At 46.5% G+C, this 22144-nt stretch overlaps 1 protein-coding gene across 1 annotated transcript in view; it reads right to left on the bottom strand.

The window, feature by feature from the left end:
- The window catches only part of LOC144487108 (mediator of RNA polymerase II transcription subunit 12-like protein), a 596823-nt gene that overhangs the window by 495760 nt on the left and 78919 nt on the right, over positions 1–22144 (bottom strand). The window contains 1 exon segment of the mRNA XM_078205170.1: positions 18640–18912. Coding sequence (XP_078061296.1) covers positions 18640–18912 — 273 coding nt within the window.

Genomic DNA, 22144 nt, shown 5'->3' on the forward strand with positions numbered 1-22144 from the left:
TAAATAAATTTTGTTTGATAAAAGCTCCCTAGTGGGTCATTTGAATCATACCTGGAATGAAACATCTTGTACTTACCTGTGCCAAAATTCAAAGTGCAAAACCTATGATATAGGCTGACTCCACGAAACACCTTGTAGTTTCTGACCGGGATTATAACATATCTATACTACTTAACACCATCAAGCAACTCCAACAGGTTTGTCAGACATGGGCTGGAATTTTACCAGCACGCCCGCCCCGATTCCAGGGACGGGCGAGGCTCGGAGAACAGCATTCTCCATTGGCCTCGGGTGGGATCGTACGAACCTCGGGCGGACGTGCCGGTAAAATTCCGTCCATGACTTCCCTTTTATAAGTCCAGAAGACAGAAAAAGAAAACAAACACTTCTGTAACTTCGTGCTTTTTGGCCTTAGCTGCAAGTTCTGTGGCAGCAACTAACCCAATCTGACACTTCAGAGCAGCGCTGAGGGAGTGCTGCATTGTCAAAGGTGCCATCTTTCAGATGAGACATTGAGTAAACCCCCCAATCGAGTGGTTATCAAAGATTCCAATGCACTAATCATAAATAGGGGATTTTCACAGTAACTTCATTGCAGTGTTAATGTAAGCCTACTTGTGACCAATAAATAAAAACTTTTTTTAACACTTTAAAAAGGAAAAGGAGGGATCTTCACCTGGGTGGCCTGGCCAATATTTATCCCGACGTTTCCAAGCACTTCATTTGGGGTAAAGCATTTTGGCACCTATTGTGGCTGCATAAGGCACTGTATGAATATGATCCCTTCCTTTCCTTCAATTGCTGGAGAAAGCATCATGAATAAGACAAGGTTGATTAATGACCCTTTGACCGAAGATAGAAAATGGGCACGGAAGTGAAAGGCAGGGATTTGTTTTTGTCCAAAACCAAAGAATCTTTATTAAAAAACCAGCCAATTAAATTCACCGTCTAAAAGTGGTCTCCGCAGGAGGTACCAGAAAATAAAATCCAGTGACATTTGTTGCAGCAGTTTTTAAAAAGTGATGGAGTCTCACATAAAATCAATCCTGCCATTTTTAGCATCTGGTCTGCGACTCTCAAATTCAGCCACAAAAAAAAAAGTCGCCATCTGTTTCAACGATTGGATCACGACAACAAGTCAGTATTCATGCCTAGGCAGACATACCCCCAACAGTAAAACACCAATTGTAGAAAACAGCACTGACACCACAACAAGTGGTTACGGCACAGGAATAGAAAATGACGAAGCAAAAAAAAAAACAGGCCAACATTTTTTTTTATACACAAAACGCCTTCTAGCAGGTGCTTCCAATTACTCGTCTACATCAGATGCCTTCTGCACAATTTCTAACTGAAAACTCAACCCCAGGCATTGACAAAGATATTCTTGAAATGCTGCCCGGTTGAGCTGGAAGCATTTCAACTCCCAACGCTCAGAAAAGTAAACACAAAAGGGCTTCCCGCAATATCTGCCCAATAAATCGCCAAACACCATTTCCCAGCACAATGTAAAATCTACGTCCAAGGACTGTAACTCCGAAAGCGGTGGCGTTTTTGCAGCCTGTGCAAACTTCGGCAGAATTACAAGTAACCCGCGTTCTACCGTAGCGGCGGGTGGGTAGAGGCACAAGATGTGTTCTTGCCCAAACTTAAACTCAAGCACGAAGATAGGGCCTCTGCGGCGTCTTGCACAAACTCGGGGCAACTCGAGCTGCTTAGAACAAAGAACAAAGAACAATACAGCACAGGAACAGGCCCTTCGGCCCTCCAAACCCGCGCCGCTCCCCGGTCCAGGATTGAATCCTGAATCCAGGATCCCCGCCCAATTTTCCAGCCTATCTACATACCAATATCCTATCCACCGAGCTGTCCCTCACAGCTACGATGCTTTGTTCATCACAACCTATTAACTCACCCCCACCCCCCCATTCCAGACCATGTGATCTCCAGGGAGAGGCGAAAACCCAGAGTGAAAACCCCAGGGCCAATATGGGGAAAATAAATCTGGGAAATTCCTCCCCGACCCCCTGAGGCGATCGAAACGAGTCCAGGAGATCACACTGGCCCTGATCGGAAAATACTTCCCAACCCTATTCATTTCCACTTCCACGAACACCATATGAATTCCCTGCCCCCGAGACAGGTTCCCAACTATCCGCAGTAAGGATAGGATTAGGGCCAAGGAACGACCCTCATTCTTTCTCTCTGTAAAGTGGTGCATTACTCCTGCAATGTAGGAAACGCAGCAGCAAATTTGCGCACAGTGAGGCTCCTACTTTTAGTGATACTGGCAGAGGGCTAAATATTGGCCAAAGACACCGGGAGGACATAGGGAGAATGCCCCTCCACGCCCCCAGCTGCTCATCAAACTACGGGCACGGGCATTTTGTTTTCTGTCCATCTGAAATAGCAAACACAGCCGAGGAGGGACATTAGGCTCGGAAATTTCTCGTCCCGCCTGCCACAGGAATCGTAGCGGGCGTGAGGGGGGGAGGGGGGGCCACAGACCATGCAGAGGTCCGTTGACTTCGAGCGGGATTTTCCAATCTTGGGGCGAGCGAGGCCTGGAAAATCCCATCCTGGGCCTGTCATTTCATTCTTCCTTCCAGGATAAGGAAGGAAAGGAAAGATTTGAACCCTCTCCGCCAGGCAGAAACCAGGCGGGGAGCCAATCAAAATGGCCGCAGCGACCCCCAACAATCCCATTGCCTTCCCACAGGTTGGGATTTCATCCTGGCATTCTGAGGCGGGAGACACACTTGCCAGAACTGCGGTACTTTGCCTAAAGCCCATTGCAATCTTAACCCAGTGTCTGCAAAGGGAAGTCACTTCTTGTCCAGGCGGATCAGGCAGCGAGGAACCAGAGCCAGAGGTGACGCAGGAGGGCGTGAGTTTTATTTTGTGGTTGTTTTTCTGTAGTCTAGTGGCAGCAGGTGTTCTGGCCCAGCTCTCCCCTCAGCTTACCACCCTCCCCCACTTCCCTTCAACCAAAAGAAAGTCCTTCTGACCATCCCCCCCAACTGCTCAATTCCTTCAGGTGCCTGTCAGCAGTCTGAAATCATGATCCCTGCCTCCCTGCCAGGCAATGCTGCCCGGCAGGTTCAGGCAGGATCAGGCCTGTGTGAATGTGCCCTGGCAGTTAACATATCAAGTAAGAAGTCTCACAACACCAGGTTAAAGTCCAACAGGTTTATTTGGTAGCAAATACCATAAGCTTTCGGAGCACAGCTCCTTCGTCAGATGGAGTGGATCTCTGTTCTCCAGCAGTGCACAGACACAGAAATCAAGTTACAGAATACTGATTAGAATGCAATTAGTTAACATATCCACAGGCTTCATGCTGCAAGGGAGTTAGGTGGCCTGACGTTCACCTCAGCAACACCCTTCCCCTCTCCCTGCACTACCAGGAAATAAAACTCATTCATTTACAGTCCCACCGCGGTGTTTAGCTATCTCTCGATTGAAACTCTGATTTATTTTGCTGCCAGAGGACTAAGCCAATTGCTAATAATTCTGCATAAAGTTTGCTTGGATTTGTGTTCTCGTGCTGTGACTAGGGGTTGCTCTGGATGATTTGAGAGTGTGTTGGCTATGCTCTAATCGTTCTTTTTTCTTCATTCACGGCGATGTGGGCTTTGCTGGCCAGGCCAGCGTTTATTGCCTCTCCTTAATGCCCTCGAGAAAGTTCTGAGGAAGGCACGTGGTCTGCGTGGGTTTCATCCGGGTGCTCCGGTTTCCTCCCACAGTCCAAAGATGTGCAGGTTAGATGGACGGGCCGTGGTAAATGTGCGACGTTACTGGGATCGGGTGTGGGAGTGGGCAGGGGTAAGATACTCTGTCAGAGAATCAGTGCAGACCCGAAGGCCTCTTCTGCACTGTAGAGATTCTAAGGTGGCGAGTGAGCTGGCTTCTTGAACCGCTGCTGTTCATGTGGTGCAGGTACACCCACAGTGTTGTTAGTCCCACGGTTTTGACCCAGCGACAGTGAATGAACGGCGATATTTTTCCAAGTCAAGATGGTGTGTGGCTTGGAGGGGAACTTCCATGTGGTGGCGTTCTCATCAATCTGCTGCCCTTGTCCTTCGAGTTGGCAGGGGTTGTGCGTTTGGAACATGCTGCCTAAGAAGGCTGGGTGAATTGCCCGTAATCACAGCAGACAGGGAAAATAAACTGATGTCCAACAGAGCAACAGCTAAGGGAGGTTTAAAAAAAAACCACCAGGTTTGGGGGCAGGGTAATGAAAAGTGTGACCCTTGGATTCAATGAAGAGTTGCTGGAAAATGCACAGCAGCATCAATATGGACAAGTGATGATTCCCATGGCCAAATAGACTATCAACATTTGGGCTGAATTTTTGATCCAGAGTCCTAATCCCAACTCTGGGACGGAATTCCAGCGAGAAGGTGGCTCTGCGGAACCCTTGAGGAGATTTTGAAGGATGCAGCCTATTAAGAGGCTGGTCTGGAAGCCCTGTCCAATTAAGGATAGTGGGCAGGCCTCACAGCTGGGAGAGCCAATTGGAGCGTCCGAGGCACCATCTCACCTGGACAGGTGGGCACTGCCACTCAAGATGGAGGTACCCTCTGGACAATTGAAAGCTCTAAAAACAAATCAGATGGCGCCACAACTCTCCACAGGATGGCTTGCAGTCACAACTGTGACCCTCTGTTAATCGCGGCTGTGGAGAGTGGGAAGGGTAGATTTTAAATGGGGTATCAGTGGCTCCATCAGGAAGCCACCTCTACTCACCAACTGGCAAGTTGCAGACAGTTTGTGAAGAGTGCCCTTGATAGGTAGGTAGCCATTGCCCACCAGAAACAGCTTCCCTGAAAATTGGCCGGAGGCAAGAACATGCTGGTAGATACACTCACTGAGCGATATTGTAAAATTGCCCAACATGGCTGCCTCCAAGCCACTCCCTCCTACCACATTGTAAAAGGCTAGCCTTTACTGAACTAGTACGATACCAGACAACCACCTGTGATCAGGAGAGAGGGGAGACAGTTATCTTGGGAAGCAAAATGTTATTTTGAAATTTAATCAAGGCCGAAGGACCAGTGAATGAATCATAGAATCCCTACAGTGCAGAGGGAGGCCATTTGGCCCATCGAGCCTGCACCAACAACAATCCCACCCAGGCCCTTAACCCTGCTAATCCCCCTGACACTAAGGGCCAATTTAGCATGACCAATCAACCTAACCCGCACATCTTTGGAGTGTGGGAGGAAACCGGAGCACCCGGAGGAATCCCATGCAGACACAGGGAGAACATGCAAACTCCACACAGATGGTCACCCAAGTCAGGAATCGAACCCGGGTCCCTGGTGCTGTGAGGCAGTGCTAATTACTGTGTCACGATGCCGCCCCATTGGTGTTTTACAATTCTGTCCGAGTTGCGTGTTGTAGTCTGAAGCTACGGATAGTGATGGTAGAGTCTCCAACACTCTTTCCATCACATGGCTGAACAGGAATCTCTCCCACTCTCACCACCTGCCATTGGTGTGTGTTAGGGGGATTTGGAGTGTGATAATTAACTTGTTTGGCCGCAATATGAACACACTTTCCCCTCCTTTGCCATCAAGTCCTGGAGTAGGACTCGAACACAGAGCTTCTGGTTCAAGAGGTGGGGACAATACCCACTGCACCACAAGACCTTCCTCAAGAAACAAGTGTCACAAGAAGAAGCAAAACACATTGAAAACCTGTGTCATTTCAACCTTGTGAACTCGGTTACAATATTCTACCATGTAAAATCAACCCAAACTCGGAGCGATTTTAGAGATTTGAAAGTGTGACGGTATTTAGTTTTGTGAAATTGGCTTGATGGGCCGAATGGCCTCCTCCTGCACTGTACGGATTCCATGATTCTTATGTCAGCCAAAAAGAAAAATCAATGTAATAACCTCAACAGAAATGTATTTATGTGCAAGGGATAGACTCCCGGGAGATCCAATTAGACGGAAATCATCCCCTCTTATCAACGCATAAATAAAAATAGAAAAACGCCAACAGGTTCGATACTGTCACTGGAAAGAGCAAATTTCCTTCAATTCTGGTCTCTCTCTCTCTCTTTCCCCAAAAAAGGCCTTAATGAGAACAAAACAACATCCTCCACCCCCATCACAACACTGGTGACGCCACATGCTCCATGAAACTCCACCCCCCCCACCCCACCCCCCTCCACACACACACACACACACACACACACACACACAGTCATAGAAACATAGAATCCTACAGTGCAGAAAGAGGCCGTTCGGCCCATCGAGCCTGCACCAACTACAATCCCATCCAGGCCCTATTCCCATAACACTGCATATTTACCCTGCTAATTCCCCTGACACTCATTTAGCATGGTCAATGCACCTAACCCAGATATCTTTGGACTGTGGGAGGAAACCGGAGCACCCGGCGGAAACCCATACAGACGCGGGGAGAACGTGCGAACTCCACACAGGTAGTGATCCAAGGCCGGAATTGAACCCGGGTCCCTGGCACTGTGAGGCAGCAGTGCTAACCACTGTTCTTCTTTCAGATTTCAACATCTGAAGTATCTTGCTTGTTTTAGTGAAAATATCCATGTTGTTTTGGACTAGAAGACAATGTAGGTCACCGAGTACAGGCATATCCTAATGAAGTAAATCATTTCGAGTATAGGAAAATAAGATTAATAGAACTTCTCAATCTGTTTCTGTGGCAAAAAAAAATGCAACTCCAGCAAGGTGATGTAATTCTCCAGCAAAGCCTTCAGTTTTCAATCTGTATCCTCTGCACCATCAACATACAGTCCAACTCTTCCTGTCTAGTCTCCTCTTTCATCTGTCCCAGTTCTGAGGGTTGACGGCACTATGAACAATTTTTCATTGCTGATTTCTGTCCTCTGCTGTCCTTCATTATAGAGAAGCCAGTCCACATTCCAACACTATCCATCCACGCCATCCTGTGCACACGCTTTCCAGGTGTTTTGGCCTGCATTATTCCAAACACTCACTAGAGACAGAGGATTGTCACGGTGCAGAGGAAGGCCATTTGGCCCGTCGTGTCTGTGCCGTCTCGCCGAATGAGCCATTTATTTGCTGCCATTCTCGCACCCTCTCCTTGTAACCCTGCACATTCTTCCTTTTCAGACGATGGCCTGATTCCTTGTTCAAATTTTTCAATTGAACCTGCCTCCACCACCTATCGCTGACCTATGCTGTGTCACCGGCTCCAACCCTGCTCTAACAGTATGAAATCAATTCTTCTCTTTAGCTCTGAAGAGTCATAGGGACTCAAATTTAACTCTGTTTCTCTCTCCACAGATACTAACAATGTGGAGTTGCCAGCGTTGGACTGGGGTAGGCGCAATAAATAGTCTCACAACACCAGGTTAAAGTCCTGTTGGACTTTAACCTGGTGTTGTGAGACTACTAACTGTCCACAGATACTGCCAGACCTGTTGGGGCGATTTTTACCCTTCCACCCACCACGTGAATCGGAGCGGGGCGGACCACGGAAAGTTCCGTTGACCTTGGCGGGATTTTCCAGTTTCGGGGCAAGCGAGGCTGGAAAATCCCGCCCGTTAACGTTATCCAGCATTTTCTATTTTATTTCCATAACATAAATGGATGAGCCACGTGAAAAACATTAATTGAAAGCAGAAAGGAGAAAGGGGAAGAGAAGGAGAGATGGCATTGTTGATATAAACCTAGAAAACCTTATCTAGATTCAATCGAAGCCAGGAAATAAGATACAATATAAATGATTGGAAAGCAAAGAAAAATAAATGTTGGGAAGAATTTTGTTATTTCAACATTTATGACCTACTGAAGCCTCAGGGAAGACAGGAGCAGAGGAATCATTCAAAAGGCATTCGTCTGTTATTATAAAGGATCTGGAACAATGAGAGAAGCTTTAAAAGGTCTAAATGGTTCTTTATGAGGGAGATTCACCCTTTCACATCCCATCTCCCTGGTGGCCATCCATAGTATAGCAGATCACAGCCTACTCAACTATGGAATCCAACCTGAGACTAAAGAAGCAAAAGAAAGTTAACTTGCCTGCCGGTTCCAACAGGTCCACTGCCAGAGCGCCAAGACATGGGCGGCACGGTAGCACAGTGGTTAGCACTGCTGCTTCACAGCTCCAGGGTCCCGGGTTCGATTCCCGGCTCGGGTCACTGTCTGTGTGGAGTTTGCACATTCTCCTCGTGTCTGCGTGGGTTTCCTCCGGGTGCTCCGGTTTCCTCCCACAGTCCAAAGATGTGCGGGTTAGGTTGATTGGCCAGATTAAAAAAATTGTCCCTTAGAGTCCTGAGATGTGTAGGTTAGAGGGATTAGTGGGTAAATATGTGGGGGTAGGGCCTGGGTGGGATTGTGGTCGGTGCAGACTCGATGGGCCGAATGGCCTCCTTCTGCACTGTAGGGTTTCTATGGTTTCTAAAATGGAGCTGAGGAATGCTTACTGGTTGGTTGGTTTAGCTCAGTTGGTTGGACAACTGGTTAGTGATGCAGAGTGACGTCAATAGCGTGAATTCAATTCCCACAGCAGCTGAGGTTCTTCATGAAGTCCCACCTTCTCAGCCTTGCCTCTCACCTCAGGTGATGATGATCACCACCTCAAAAGGGACAGCAGCCTCTGGTCATTTGGGACTATGGCTACTTTACTTTTGAGGCAGCACGGTGGCACAGTTGCCTCACAGCGCCAGGGATCCGTGTTCAATTCCGGCCTCGGGTCACTGTCTGTGTGGAGGTTGCGCATTCTCCCCGTGTCAACGTGGGTTTCCTCCGGGTGCTCCGGTTTCCTCCCACAGTCCAAAGATGTGCAGATTAGGTTGATTGGCCATGCTAAATTGCCCCTAGTGTCAGGGGGCTAAATATGTGGGGTTATGGGAATAGGGCCTGGATGGGATTGCGGTTGGTGCAGACTCGATGGGCCGAATGGCCTCCTTTTGCACTGTAGGGGTTCTATGATTATTGCGCAAATCCTCACTTTCCCTCCTGACACCCAGCTGCGGCACGGTGGCACAGTGGTTAGCACTGCTGCCTCACAGCGCCAGGGACCTGGGTTCGATTCCCGGCTTAGTTCACCGTCTGTGTGGAGTTTGCAAGTTCTCCCAATGTCTGCATGGGTTTCCGCCGGGTGCTCCGGTTTCCTCCCACAGTCTGAAAGACTCCCTCAGTGTACCCGGACAGGCACTGGAGTGTGGCGACTAGGGGATTTTCACAGTAACTTGATTGCAGTGTTAATGTAAGCCTACTTTAGGCAGGAAGAATGGACAAAAGCAAAATACTGCGTCTAATGGATATCTGAAATAAGATAGAAAATGCAAGAGCTCTGAAGATGAGTGATACGGACTCGAAATGGTAACTCTTGTTTCTCTCTCCGCCGATGCTGCCAGAGTCGCTGAGTTGTCCAGCAGTTTTTATACGAACAATGGAATAACTGAGCAAGGTACCAAGCAGGATTCAACACCCTGTGAAATGGTACACTTGGAAACACCAGCAGCAACTTCCACTCATCATAGAATCACAAGAGTGCAGTAGAGGCCATTCGGCCCATCAGGTCTGCACCAACTCTGACCCCAGGCCCTCTTCCCTGCCCTATTCCCGCAACTCCGCACATTTATCATGGCTAATCCATCGAACCTAGACATCTTGGAACTCTAAGGGGCAATTTAGCATGGCCAATCCACCTAACCTTCACATCTTTCGACTGTGGGAGGAAACCCACGCAGACATGAGAAGAACATGCAGACTCCACACAGACAGTGACCCAAGCCGGGAATCGAACCCAGGTCCCTGGCGCCATGAGGCAGCAGTGCCACCCACTGTGCTACCCACTGTGCCACCAAGGTCTCACAGAATAATGCCGTGTACCTGTTAGATGGTGTTCTCACGTGAGATGATGGCATCCGTGTCGATGATCCGGCACGTCTTGCAGAGGTTGCTGTGGCAGGGTTGTGTGGTGTCGTGGTCACTGTTCTCCTGAAGGCTGGGTAGTTTGTTGCGCACAATGGTCTGTTTGAGGTTGCGTGGTTGTTTGGAGGCAAGAAGTGGGGGTGTGGGGATGGCCTTGGCGAGATGTTCATCTTCATCAATGACATGTTGAAGGCTCCGGAGGAGATGCCGTAGCTTCTCCGCTCCGGGGAAGTACTGGATGATGAAGGGTACTCTGTCCACCATGTCCCGTGTTTGTCTTCTGAGGAGGTCGGTGCGGTTTTTTGCTGTGGCGCGTCGGAACTGTCGATCGATGAGTCAAGCGCCATATCCTGTTCTTATGAGGGCATCTTTCAGCGTCTGGAGGTGTCTGTTGCGATCCTCCTCATCCGAGCGGATCCTGTGAGACTCACTCCAGGGATCTGTGCACACTCTCCAAGTCGGCACTTTGGCGCAGTGTTTCATGGCATGCTGTACTTCTGCTAACCACAAAAGGCCTCTTGGCACAAGTATGACGGGTGGGTAATTCCCTCAGTATCACAGGGAAACAGTGGCAATGTCACTGAACTAGTAATCTGGAGCCTCCTTCTGTGCTGCAACCTTTCTATGGTGCTTTTGCAGAAAGTTAGAATTCCCACATTGAGCAGGGAAGCAATTTATTTTCTTTTTGAAGAAAAGCAGCTGGTTGTTCCTTGCCCCCACTGCTCCATTCCCTGCCGCACACGGCATCCAACAACTTCTTTTCTAGCCTGAGCAGGAGATGTGGACAAGCAGCCAAGCTGACTGACCCTTCATCAAAATCCTGTTACACAGAGGAAGCAGCCGGCCTCAAGCTAATGCTTCACCAACCCCGGGGCTGTTGAGACCGGATCTTCGTCGTGACGGATTCCAGATGTTAACTCGTGTCAGCTCCAGTCACTAATTTCCAGTTAGATTGGGGGAGACAGTGGCAAGAGTGGTCATGTCAGTGGACAATGTTGTTGACTCTCAACTGTCCCCCAAGGGCAACTAGGGATGGGCAATAAATGTTGGCCAGTCAGCGACGCCCATGTTCCACGAATGAATATAAAAGGACTGATAATCCAGAGGTGCGGATCACTGCTCTGGGGACATGGGTTCAAACCCCACCATGGCTGTTGCCCCACCATGGCAATTCCAGATTAACAAATCTGGAATTGAAAGCTAATCGCATAATGGTGACCATGAAACTATTATTGATTGCTGTTAAAAACCCACTTGGGTCACTCATGTCCTTTAAGGAGGAAAATATGTTGTCCTTCCCCGGTCTGGCCCACATGGGACTCCAGACCCACAGCAATGTGGTTGATTATTAACTACCCTCTGAAATGGCTGAGCAAGCCACTCAGTTCAAAGGGTGGCACGGTGGCACAGTGGTTAGCACTGTTGCCTCACAGCGCCAGGGACACGGGTTTGATTCCTGGCTTGGGTCACAGTCTGCAAGTTCTCCCCCGTGTCTGCGTGGGTTTCCTCCAGGTGCTCCGGTTTCCTCCCACAGGCCGAAAGACGTGCCAGTTAGGTGAATTGGCCGCAATGAATTCTCCCTCAGTGTAAGCACCGGAGTGTGGCGACTAGGGGATTTTCAAGTAGCTTCATTGCAGTGTTAATGTGAGCCTACTTGTGACAAATAAATAAACTTTAAACTTCTAAATACCAACAACTCGACTAGTGGTCAGCACTATCTCAATGTCCTGTTCAACTCTGAGCTCAGCTACAAATCTATCGCAACAAATGCTGGCCTTACCAATGACATCCCCATGAAAGTATTAAAAAAATTCACACTTTAAAAAAAAACTTTACTACACAATTCACACAAACTACATTTTTAAGCAAAACACAGGAGCAATGCCATGTTGAATTGGCAGGTGTAGACTCAAGCGACACTAAGCCTAGCTCCTGCCATCCCAATCATAGCAGCTAAATATTTGCTTAAACAAGAGAGTTCACATCTGACCTTGAGGGTGACTGCCAAACACTTTAAAACAGGCCCAGGATAAAACAAAGTTAGGAGATGCGTAAATATTTAATTTGTGAATGGGGCCACAGCTCCACACTTCTGAAATTCCTCTGATATCTCAAATCGCAAGTGCTTGCTTGAAAGAGAGAGAATGCTGGAAAATTCATAACAGGTCAAGGGGCAAGAACTGAGAAACATAGAAACTAGAAGCAGGAGTAGGCCATTCGGCCCTTCCTGCTTGTTCCACCATTCATTTTGATCCTGGCTGATCATCAAATCCAATATCCTGATCCCAACCTCCTGCCATATCCCTTGATCCCCCAAGAGCTCTATCTAATTTCTTCTTGAAATCACACAATGTTTTGGCCTCAACTCCATTATATGGCAGTGAATCCCATACATTCAGCACTTTCTGGGTAAAGAAATTTCTCCTCATCTCAGTTCTAAAAGGTTTACCCACTTATCCTCAAACTATGACCCCCAGTTCTGGACTCTCCCACCAATGGCAATATTCTTTCTGAATTTACCCTGTCTAACCCTGTTAGAATTTTATAAGTTTCTATGAGATCCCTCTCACTCTTCTAAACTCCAGTGAATATAATCCTAAACAACTTAGTCTTTCTTCAAATGACAGACCTGCCATCCCAGGAATCAGCCTGGTAAACCTTCGCTGTACTCCCTGTCTTGCAAGGACATCCTTCCTCAGATAAGGACACCAAAACTGCACACAATACTCCAGGTGTGACCTCACCAACGCCCTATACAATTGCAGCAAAACATTCCTATTCTTATACTTAAATCCTCTCACTTTGAAGGCCAACATACCATTTGCCTTCTTTACTTCCTGCTGTACCTGCACGCTTACTTTCAGCGACTGATGCACAAGGACATCAAGGTCTCACTGAGTATCCACCTCTCTCAATTTATACCCATTCAAGTAATAATCTGTCTTCCTATTATTGCTACCAAAGTGGATAACCTGACATGTATCCACATTATACTGCATCTGCCATGCAGATGCCCACACGCTCAACCTGTCCAAATCACACTGAAGCATCTCTGCATCTTCCTCAGATCTCACGCTCCCATCCAACTTGGTATCATCTGTAAATTTGGAGATAATGCATTCAGTTCCCTCTTCCAAATCATTAAATATATAATGTGAACAGTTGGGGTCCTCACACAGATCCCTGCGGAACCCCACTAGTCACTGACTGCCAATCAGAAAAAGACCCATTTATGCCAACTCTTTGCTTCCTATCTGCTAACCAGCTTTCCATCCATCTCAAGACATTACCTGCAATCCCATGCACTTTAACTTTACATAGTAGTCTGTAATGTGAGATCTTGTCGAAAGCCTTCTGAAAGTCTAAATAAACCACATCCACTGGCACTCCTCGGTCAACTCTACTAGTTACATCCTCAAAGAATTCCAACAGATACTTTAAGCATGATTTCCCCTTTGTAAATCCATGCTGACTTTGTCTGATTATACCACTGCCTTCCAAATGCAGAGCTATGAAATCCTTGACGATGGACTCTAGCAACTTCCTCAGTACTGATGTTAGGCCCATCGGTCTATAGTCCCCTGTTTTCTCTCTACCTCCCTTTTTGAATAGCGGGTTTACAATAGCTACCCTCCAATCTGTAGGAACCAGTCCACAGTACAAAGAATTTTGAAAAATAACCACCAACGGAACAACTATTCCCAGGGCCACTTCTTTAAGTATTCTTAGGTACTTAAGAAGAAAGGACCTGGACTTGTATCATAATTTTTACAACCTTAGGGCATTACAAAGCACATTACAACAAATTAATTCCTTTCTGAAGTACAGTCAGGGGGAACACAGGAACAGGAGTAGACCATCCAGCCCTTTGAGCCTGTTCCGCCATTTAATTAGGTCATGGCTGTTCTATGGCTTAACTCCATAGACCTGCCTATGGTCCCTATCCCTTAATACCTTTGCTTGACAAAAATTTATCTATCTCAGATTTAAAATGAGCAACTGATCTAGCATCAGCAGATTAATAATCTAGAGACGCAGGATAATGCCCTAGAGACATGGGTTCAAATCCCACCATCTCAACTGGTGGAATTTAAATTCAATTGAAAAAAAAACCTGGAATATAAAGCTAACCTTAGTAATGGTGATCACAAAACTATTATCAACTGTTGTAAAAACCCATCTGGTTCACTAATGTCCTTCAGGGAAAGAAATCTGCCATCCTTACCCGGTCAGGCCTACATTTAACTCCAAAGCCACAGCAATGTGGTTGACTCTTAACTGTCCTCTAAAATGGCTGAGCAAGCCACTCAGTCCAAGGGCAATTAGAAATGGGCAACAAACGCTGGCCCACATCCCATGGAAGGATTTCATAACAATATAAATGCAACAGCAATTTATGCATAGCAAGGTCTGACAGCAACAATGCGATAACGGCTAGATAATCTGTTGTTTTCCAAACTGCAGTTGATTGAGGCCAGGACAGAACTTCCTGGGTCTTCTTCAAACTAATGCTGTGGGATCTTTCACGCCACCTGAGGGGAGATTCAGGGCCTCATTTTAACATCTCTTCTGAAAGACACTTGCAACCCAGAGTCCAGATTTTATGCTCAGTCGCCGAAGGTGGGGGGGGAGGGGGCACTCGCACCCAGAACTTTCTGGTGGCCACTATACCCCCCCGAGCCATGTCCAACACGCTAGAAAGCAGGATGATAAGTAGCAAACGTTTGAAACACAGCTGGTCCCTCACACCCAAAAGATGAACTTGACTTTCTCATCGGCCTCTGGCTGTCCTTGCAGCATTTTCTATCCCCATTTCAAACTCCCAATATTCCTGCTTCTTAATAACATGTCGTACACTCTACTTGTGCAAGACCTTTTTCAGGAATATCTATTCAGCAGCAAGTGTTGTTTTCTTTAATCCCACTCAATATGTTGGAAGTTTTTCTTTCTTGGGTTGTCCTGTACACTTGTTTCCTGTCACGTCCACATTGTCAGATTCCCATCCTCAATCCTACCCAGCTTAATAGAGGCTTTCAAGTTCTTCATCTGGGGGCCTCACTGCAGGTACAAACAACACATTCCTCTGAACTTTGTCACAACCTCTGAAAGCTCAAGTAGCAAACCAATTTGCTGATGAATCAATATCGGGAAAAAAACGATATAGGGTCAGATTCTCTGGCCTCCCCTCCGTGTTGTTCTTGGCAGCGGGAGATAGCACACTGTTTGCTGATAGGAGGATCTTCTGGTCTCGCCGCTGTCAATGGAAATTCCCATTGAAGCCAGCCCACGCTGCCGGGAAACCCATGGCATTGAGTGCACCGCCAACGGGACTGGAGAATCCTGCCAGTGTGAACGGCCAGAGAATTCCAGCCATAGAAATCTAGTGACTTTGGAGATCGCTCCACTAAACTCGGATGGCCCAATTTGTCAACACAATTACCATAATCCCTGTGGTATTATAAATAACTCTGACAAGCTCTAAAATGTGGCACTGGATTGTTGTATCGGTTCATCATTTCCTTTCATTGCAGTTACGATAATGACGATTGATGTCAGATCATTCGTTCTTTGTGACGATACTGTGCCTTTAAGAAATGTAGTTTACTCATGTTTCTTTGTAGGTTTTTCAAGCAGTTCCTTTGCAAAATTTTACTGGTGCCGTAATGTCTGCAGCCGGTATCCTCTAATTGTTACTGAAGCAATATAATGGACATGTTGTTTATATTTATATTGGCCTAATGCAGTGTCCTGGGACGGTCCTTTTGGAATTGTTGGGAAGAGCATGATTGACAGGTCATTTGCTGCCTGGGGTCAGTTTTTTTCTCCCCCACAGAAAAGTCCAAGGTTTTAGTTTCATTTTTCTCAGATGCTGTTCGAATGTGAGACAGAAAGCAGCGTCTTGTTTTTCCCTCTCACTGGAGTTGAAAATTCTCTTGCCTGTGAGTTGCTCGCAAGACACGAACGGAAGAAAGCAATCGGTTTCTGTCACTCTCTCTCCAGAGGTGTGCTGAAAGTTCCAGGACTGGGAAGCCTCAGAGTTTTAATCCAACATTCACAGAACACAAAGCTCAGTCCACCACACAAACCAGCCTCCTGTCCATTAACTTCATCTACATTTCCGCTGCCCCTCAGAAAAGCAGCCAGCATAATTAAGGACCCCACGCACCCCGGACACACTCTCTTCCACCTTCTTCCGTCAGGAAGAAGATACAAAAGCCTGAGGTCACGTACCAACTGACTCAAGAACAGCTTCTTCACTGCTGCCATCAGACTTTTGAATGGACCTACTTCGTATGAAATTGATCTTTCTCTATACCCTAGCTATGACTGTAACGCGACATTCTGCACTCTCTCGTTTCCTTCTCTGTGAATGGTATGCTTTGTCTGTATAGCGCAGGAAGCAATACTTTTCACTGTATGCTAATACCTGTGACAATAATAAATCAAATCAAAATCAAAGATCCAGTTCACAGCAGGTGTCTCAAAGCTGAAGATGGTAAAAGTTATGCTAAATCTTGTTATATTTTAATTGTGTTCTTAAATCAACTTTGTCTGATAAAAGCTCCTTAGTGGGTCACTTGAATCATACCTGGAGTGAAACATCTTATGCTCACCCGTGCCAAATTCAAATGAAAAAACTTAGGGTCCAGGCTAACTTCATAAAACACCCACCTTGGGGTTTCTGGCCTGGGTGATAACATCTTTTTAAAAATTCACACAAAATTGAAGTTTTAAGCTTTTTTAGACTTGAAGCAAGTACTTCGAAGTAATGGAAAGTGAGTTACAAAATCATAGCTCGCTACCCCGTGTCCGTGTTACAGTCTGGTTTCACACATCAGGCATTTTAACAGCCCCTTTCAGATGAGATTATTAATTTCAATGCTCGGTCACGGGCAGTCTGCGGACTTGTCCCTTTAAGAAACCAGTTGAGATTTGGTCAGTTTTTTCAGAGCGAGGAAAGGAAGGAGAGAAGGCAAATTCGAGAGTGAGAGAAAGCGAGAGCAAGAACGCACATATACATGAGAGAGAAAGGAAAAATCCTGTCTGAAATCTGAACCAACCTCCCAACTGCAGACAGGGGAACTGGCAACCCACATACCACCCATTCTCCTCTGGAATCATTTTTACACAATAGGCACCAAATTCTATGGATTCGTAAGGCTATAGTTATGCTATTACTTGGCATCCTACATACTCCAGGGTCTAGTCTGACCACAGACTGGACGTGTGAGGAGATAGTCTCACTCCTCTTCTGTTTAGTATAAACACTGAAGTCCTCATCAAGGGAGAGGGGTCTTCCAAGTTTCCTCAGTAAGTTCAGAGAGCGGCAAAACTCCCAGAGAATTCCCCTCGGAGTGTTTCAGGGCTTTGAAATACAACTTTATTATTGCATCATTGTAAATTTCAGCAAGTGAGTATTTGGGGTTCACTGGACCCCCTTTGTAAAACTAACAAGTGGGGTATTTAATAAAGCACTTGGCAAGCAACCAGAATCTGGGAGTTCAATTTCCATTATGACAGGCAATAAAACCAAATTCAATAAACCTGATAATTAATAGGCTAGCATCAGGAAAATGATCAACACTGTCGCGCCAACCAAATGATTAATTAATAGCCTTCAGGGAAAGGATAACCTGTCAGTTCTGTCCATGACTAAAATCTCTCAGTATGCTGTTAGCGCAATGTCCCCTGAAGTAGTCTAGGGAACCATTCAGTGCGAAAAAAAATTGTCACACACTAAAAGGACAGAAGAGGTTCAAGGAGAAGGCTTACCACTTGTCACAGCAATAGCTATAACCTTGCCAGTGTCGCCCACACCCAGACATCAAATTTTACAAAAGAAAAATTACTGTGTGACTGTTCTCAGCTGCAATCAAAACAAATTTACCCAGTAGGATTGGCACAGAACTAACTCCTAGCTGGGAGAATTGGATATCTATCTAATTGAGGTGTGTGGACATCTCAAAATAAGGGGGAGCAGACTGAGGACTGAGTTGTGGAGGAACTTCTTCGTACAAAGGGTTGCAAATCTGTGGAATACCCTGCCCAGTGAATCAGTTGAGATTACCTTGCTGAATGTTTTTAAGGCAAAGATAGATAGATTTTTGAACAGTAAAGGAATTAAGGGTTATGGTGAGCGGGTGGGTAAGTGGGGCTGAGTCCACGAAAAGATTAGCCATGATCTTATTGAATGGCAGAGCAGGCTCGAGGGGCCAAATGGTCTACTCCTGCTCTTAGTTCTTATGTTCTGATGTTATCTGCAAACTAACATTACAGCGATTGAACTCCCTCCCTAACAGCACTGAATGTACCTTCCCCACACACTCTGCAGCGGTTCAAAGTAGCTCACTGACACCTTCTCAAAAGGCAACTAGGGATGGCCAATAAACACCTTGCGACTGACGCCCGTACCCTCTGAAAAACAAAACACCTTGGCCCCGGAATTCTCCGGTCCCGTATGCCCTGCCACCGCTGCCAGCGAGATGGGAGAATTTGGCGCTCAGCCAAAACACCATTTATTGCAGCGGGACTGGAGAACCCCAGCCATGGGCCAGGGCTGGGATTGGCAGCTAAAGCTTAACCACAGCTTCAACGCAATTTCCCCCTTTCCATCCACCCGTTGTCCTAAACAAATGCAATTAGTTTTTTCCAAAAGCAATCTGCAGAAAATCAAAAAAAGAAAATTCACGATCGTCACAACACCGTGACTCAGTTTGTTAAACAGTGAGGAATCGCTCACCTGTAACATGCAGCTCAGGCCATAAACTAAAGGACGATGCTGCGGGCACGAATGGAAATCCGAGAAGGCCGACTGCACCGGACTCATCACTACAGCAGGAGCAGCAGGGCTGGGAGCAGCCAGAGGAGCGGTATTTGGTCCAATGATCATGTGAGGCGAATGTGCAGGAACCAGATTGGACGTGCTTTCACTCAGAAGAACAGAGAGCCTCCTGGCACAGAAATAGGCAAGGCGACGAGACAGATAGGCCGACTGAACAAACTCTTCCGAATACTGAAAGAAAGAAAGGGTCGATCATTGGGGTGGGGGTGGATCATGTTTGTAATAACCCACAAGACGTTCAGCAAGTTTGATTAGTATAGAACACATTTTCTGCCTGCTATGCCTTGAACAAAGAACAAAGAACAGTACAGCACAGGAACAGGCCCTTCGGCCCTCCAGGCCCATGCCGATCATGATGCCTGCCTAAACTAAAACCATATGCAGTTTGGTAGTGTGGCGACCAGAATTGTACACAATATTCCAAATGAGGCCTGACTAAGGTTCTGTACAGCTCATGGACTCGAAACTTTGGCTCTATTCTCTCTCCACAGATGCTGCCAGACCTGCTGAGATTTTCCAGCAGTTTCTGTTTTTGTTTCAGATTCCAGCATCCGCAGTATTTTGCATTAATGCCTTGAATTGAGCTCCTGTCTACTCTAAACAAAACAAGTACCTAGAATCATAGAACCACAGAAAGAGGCCATTCGGCCCATCCATCCTGCACTGGCAACAATCCCACCCAGACCTGCTCCCCGTAACCCCACACTAGGGGATTTTCACAGTAACTTCATTGCAGTGTGAAAGTAGAAATCATAGAAACCCTACAGTGCAGAAGGAGGCCATTCGGCCCATCGAGTCTGCACCGACCACAATCCCACCCAGGCCCTACCCCCACATATTTTACCCGCTAATCCCTCTAACCTACACATCCCAGGACTCTAAGGGGCAATTTTTAACCTGGCCAATCAACCTAACCCGCACATCTTTGGACTGTGGGAGGAAACCGGAGCACCCGGAGGAAACCCACGCAGACACGAGGAGAATGTGCAAACTCCACACAGACAGTGACCCGAGCCGGGAATCGAACCCGGGACCCTGGAGCTGTGAAGTAGCAGTGCTAACCACTGTGCTACCGTACCTACTTGTGACAATAAATAAACTTAAACTTTATTTACCCCGCTAATCGCCCTGACACTAAGGGGCAACTGAGCATGGCCAATCCACCTATGTAGGAATATGGGGGGAGGGCCTGGGTGGGATTGTGGTCGGTGCGGACTCGATGGGCCGAGTGACCTCTTTCTGTACTGTAGGGTTTCTATGATTCTATGAACCCCCCAGGAATCAAGTGAGACAGCTGTAATGGCAAAGACCAAAGGAAAAAAGAGGCTCATCCCTACTTTGTACTCAAATATACCTATCCACAGGTAGTGGTTATGTTACCAGAGTAGAAATACAGGGGGGGCTTGCAATAATAATTCAGAGAACATAAGAACTAGGAACAAGAGTAGGCCCTTTGGCCCCTTGGGCCTGTTCCGCCATTCAATAAGATCATGCCTGATCTTTTTGTGGACTCAACTCCACTTACCCGCCCGCTCACCATAACCCTTAATTCCTTTACTGTTCAAAAATTTATCTATCCTTGCCTTAAAAACATTCAATGAGATAGCCTCAACTGCTTCACTGGGCAGGGAATTCCACAGATTCACAACCCTTTGCGTGAAGAAGTTCCTCCTCAACTCAGTCCTAAATCTGTTCCCCCTTAGCGAGTCCAAATCCCGTCATTGCGGTTTGGGAATCGAAACGGTTTAAAACTCAAACGTGGAGATAAAATTCTGGGATCGGTAAATGAAATGCCAAAGTTGTCGATAGTCAGAAAAACACATATAGGCCATTCATACTTTTTGGGGACTGGACATGCCATTCTTACCCACACTGGCCTATGTGTGATTCCTGTTTCACGCCAGCATGATTGACACTTAACTGCCTTCTGAAGTAGCCCAGAAAGACACTCAGTTACATCAGTTCCACTGCTCAAGAAGGCAACCCAGCACCGCCACCACTTCAGGGCAACCACGGATGGGAAACATTGGTTGAGTGATGAGCACATCTCAAAAAATGATTATTTCCTTAAAGCACACAGCAGATTATAATCTGTCAATGTTAAAACCCCATGGCAAGGACCTGGTTTGATACTGGGTCTAGGCAACAGTTTAATTATCTACGGGCCCATCTCTGGAGTAACATTCTAACAATCACAGTTTCGTGATAACCGTGACTATCTTAAGTCTTTTCATAGTTTCGTTTCATATAAGAGGATAATGAGAACCAAATTAGCAGCAACGGGCAATGACACAAGTAGTCACCTGTTCCCACACTGCATTTTATACAGGGATTGGGACAAGTATCCATGAGTTCTGATAGCTGTGAAGAGTGGTGGCTTGCTAGAAATACACCACCTGATTGCTATTCAAAGCCATGAACTAATTGCAGCCTATTCCAAAACTCCAAAAGGTCATACCCACCTAAGAAGTTGTAATGAGTTTGCCTGCTATAATTATATCATGTGGAGGTTCGCGGAGGAGCAGGTGATAATGCTTGGAAAGGAAAAAAAAAGATCTCCTGTGGTTTTGCTCAGGCTGAGATCTGGAGTGCAATTATAGATGATAGCTGTGATGTTTAACATGGTCCACTGGTGGCACAGTGGTTAGCACTGCTGCCTCACAGCACCAGGGATCCGGGTTCAATTCTGGCCTCGGGTCACTGTCTTGGTGGAGTTTGCACGTTCTCCACATGCCTGCGTGGGTTTCCTCCGGGTGCTCCGGTTTTCCCCCACAGTCCAAAGATGTGCGGATTAGGTTGACTGGCCATGCTAAAGTGACCCTAATGTCAGGGGGATTAGCCGGGTAAATGTGTGGGGTTATGGGAATAGGGCCTGCGTGAGATTGTGATCGGTGCAGACTCGATGGGCTGAATGGCCTCCTTCTGTACTGTAGGATTCTATGAAGAGCAGGGGTTTGAAGAATGGAGTTCAGGAGATGCATACAAATTTTAAATTTAGAACTGTCAACTTTGCAAAAAAATGATCGAGAACGACTCACTAATAGCATTAGGGATGGATGAAGTTTGAAATCACCATCACTGACGCCATAGAATATTAAATCAAAAGGCTGTACATGATTGAAAATGTGTCTATCCAATTGGAAATTGGAATTTGGATTTAAGTAGCAATTTATTTTTTTTAAATAACTGACATCTAAACTAACCACTTACAGAGGATCTCACAGCTTCCCTTTGCAAAGCCTACACTCACTGTGCTTTGTTGCATTAGAATGTGAAAGAGGTCAACCTTTCCTTTTTGATGTTTTAGTCCATCAGACTGATAAAGAACCTCGGGCCAGAATGTACCTCAATTCTCGCAATGCTAAATTCTCACACAGTCTACCCGAACAGACGCAGGAGATTT

This window comes from Mustelus asterias, chromosome 3 (genome assembly GCF_964213995.1).
Source record: "Mustelus asterias chromosome 3, sMusAst1.hap1.1, whole genome shotgun sequence".
Lineage (NCBI taxonomy): Eukaryota > Metazoa > Chordata > Chondrichthyes > Carcharhiniformes > Triakidae > Mustelus > Mustelus asterias.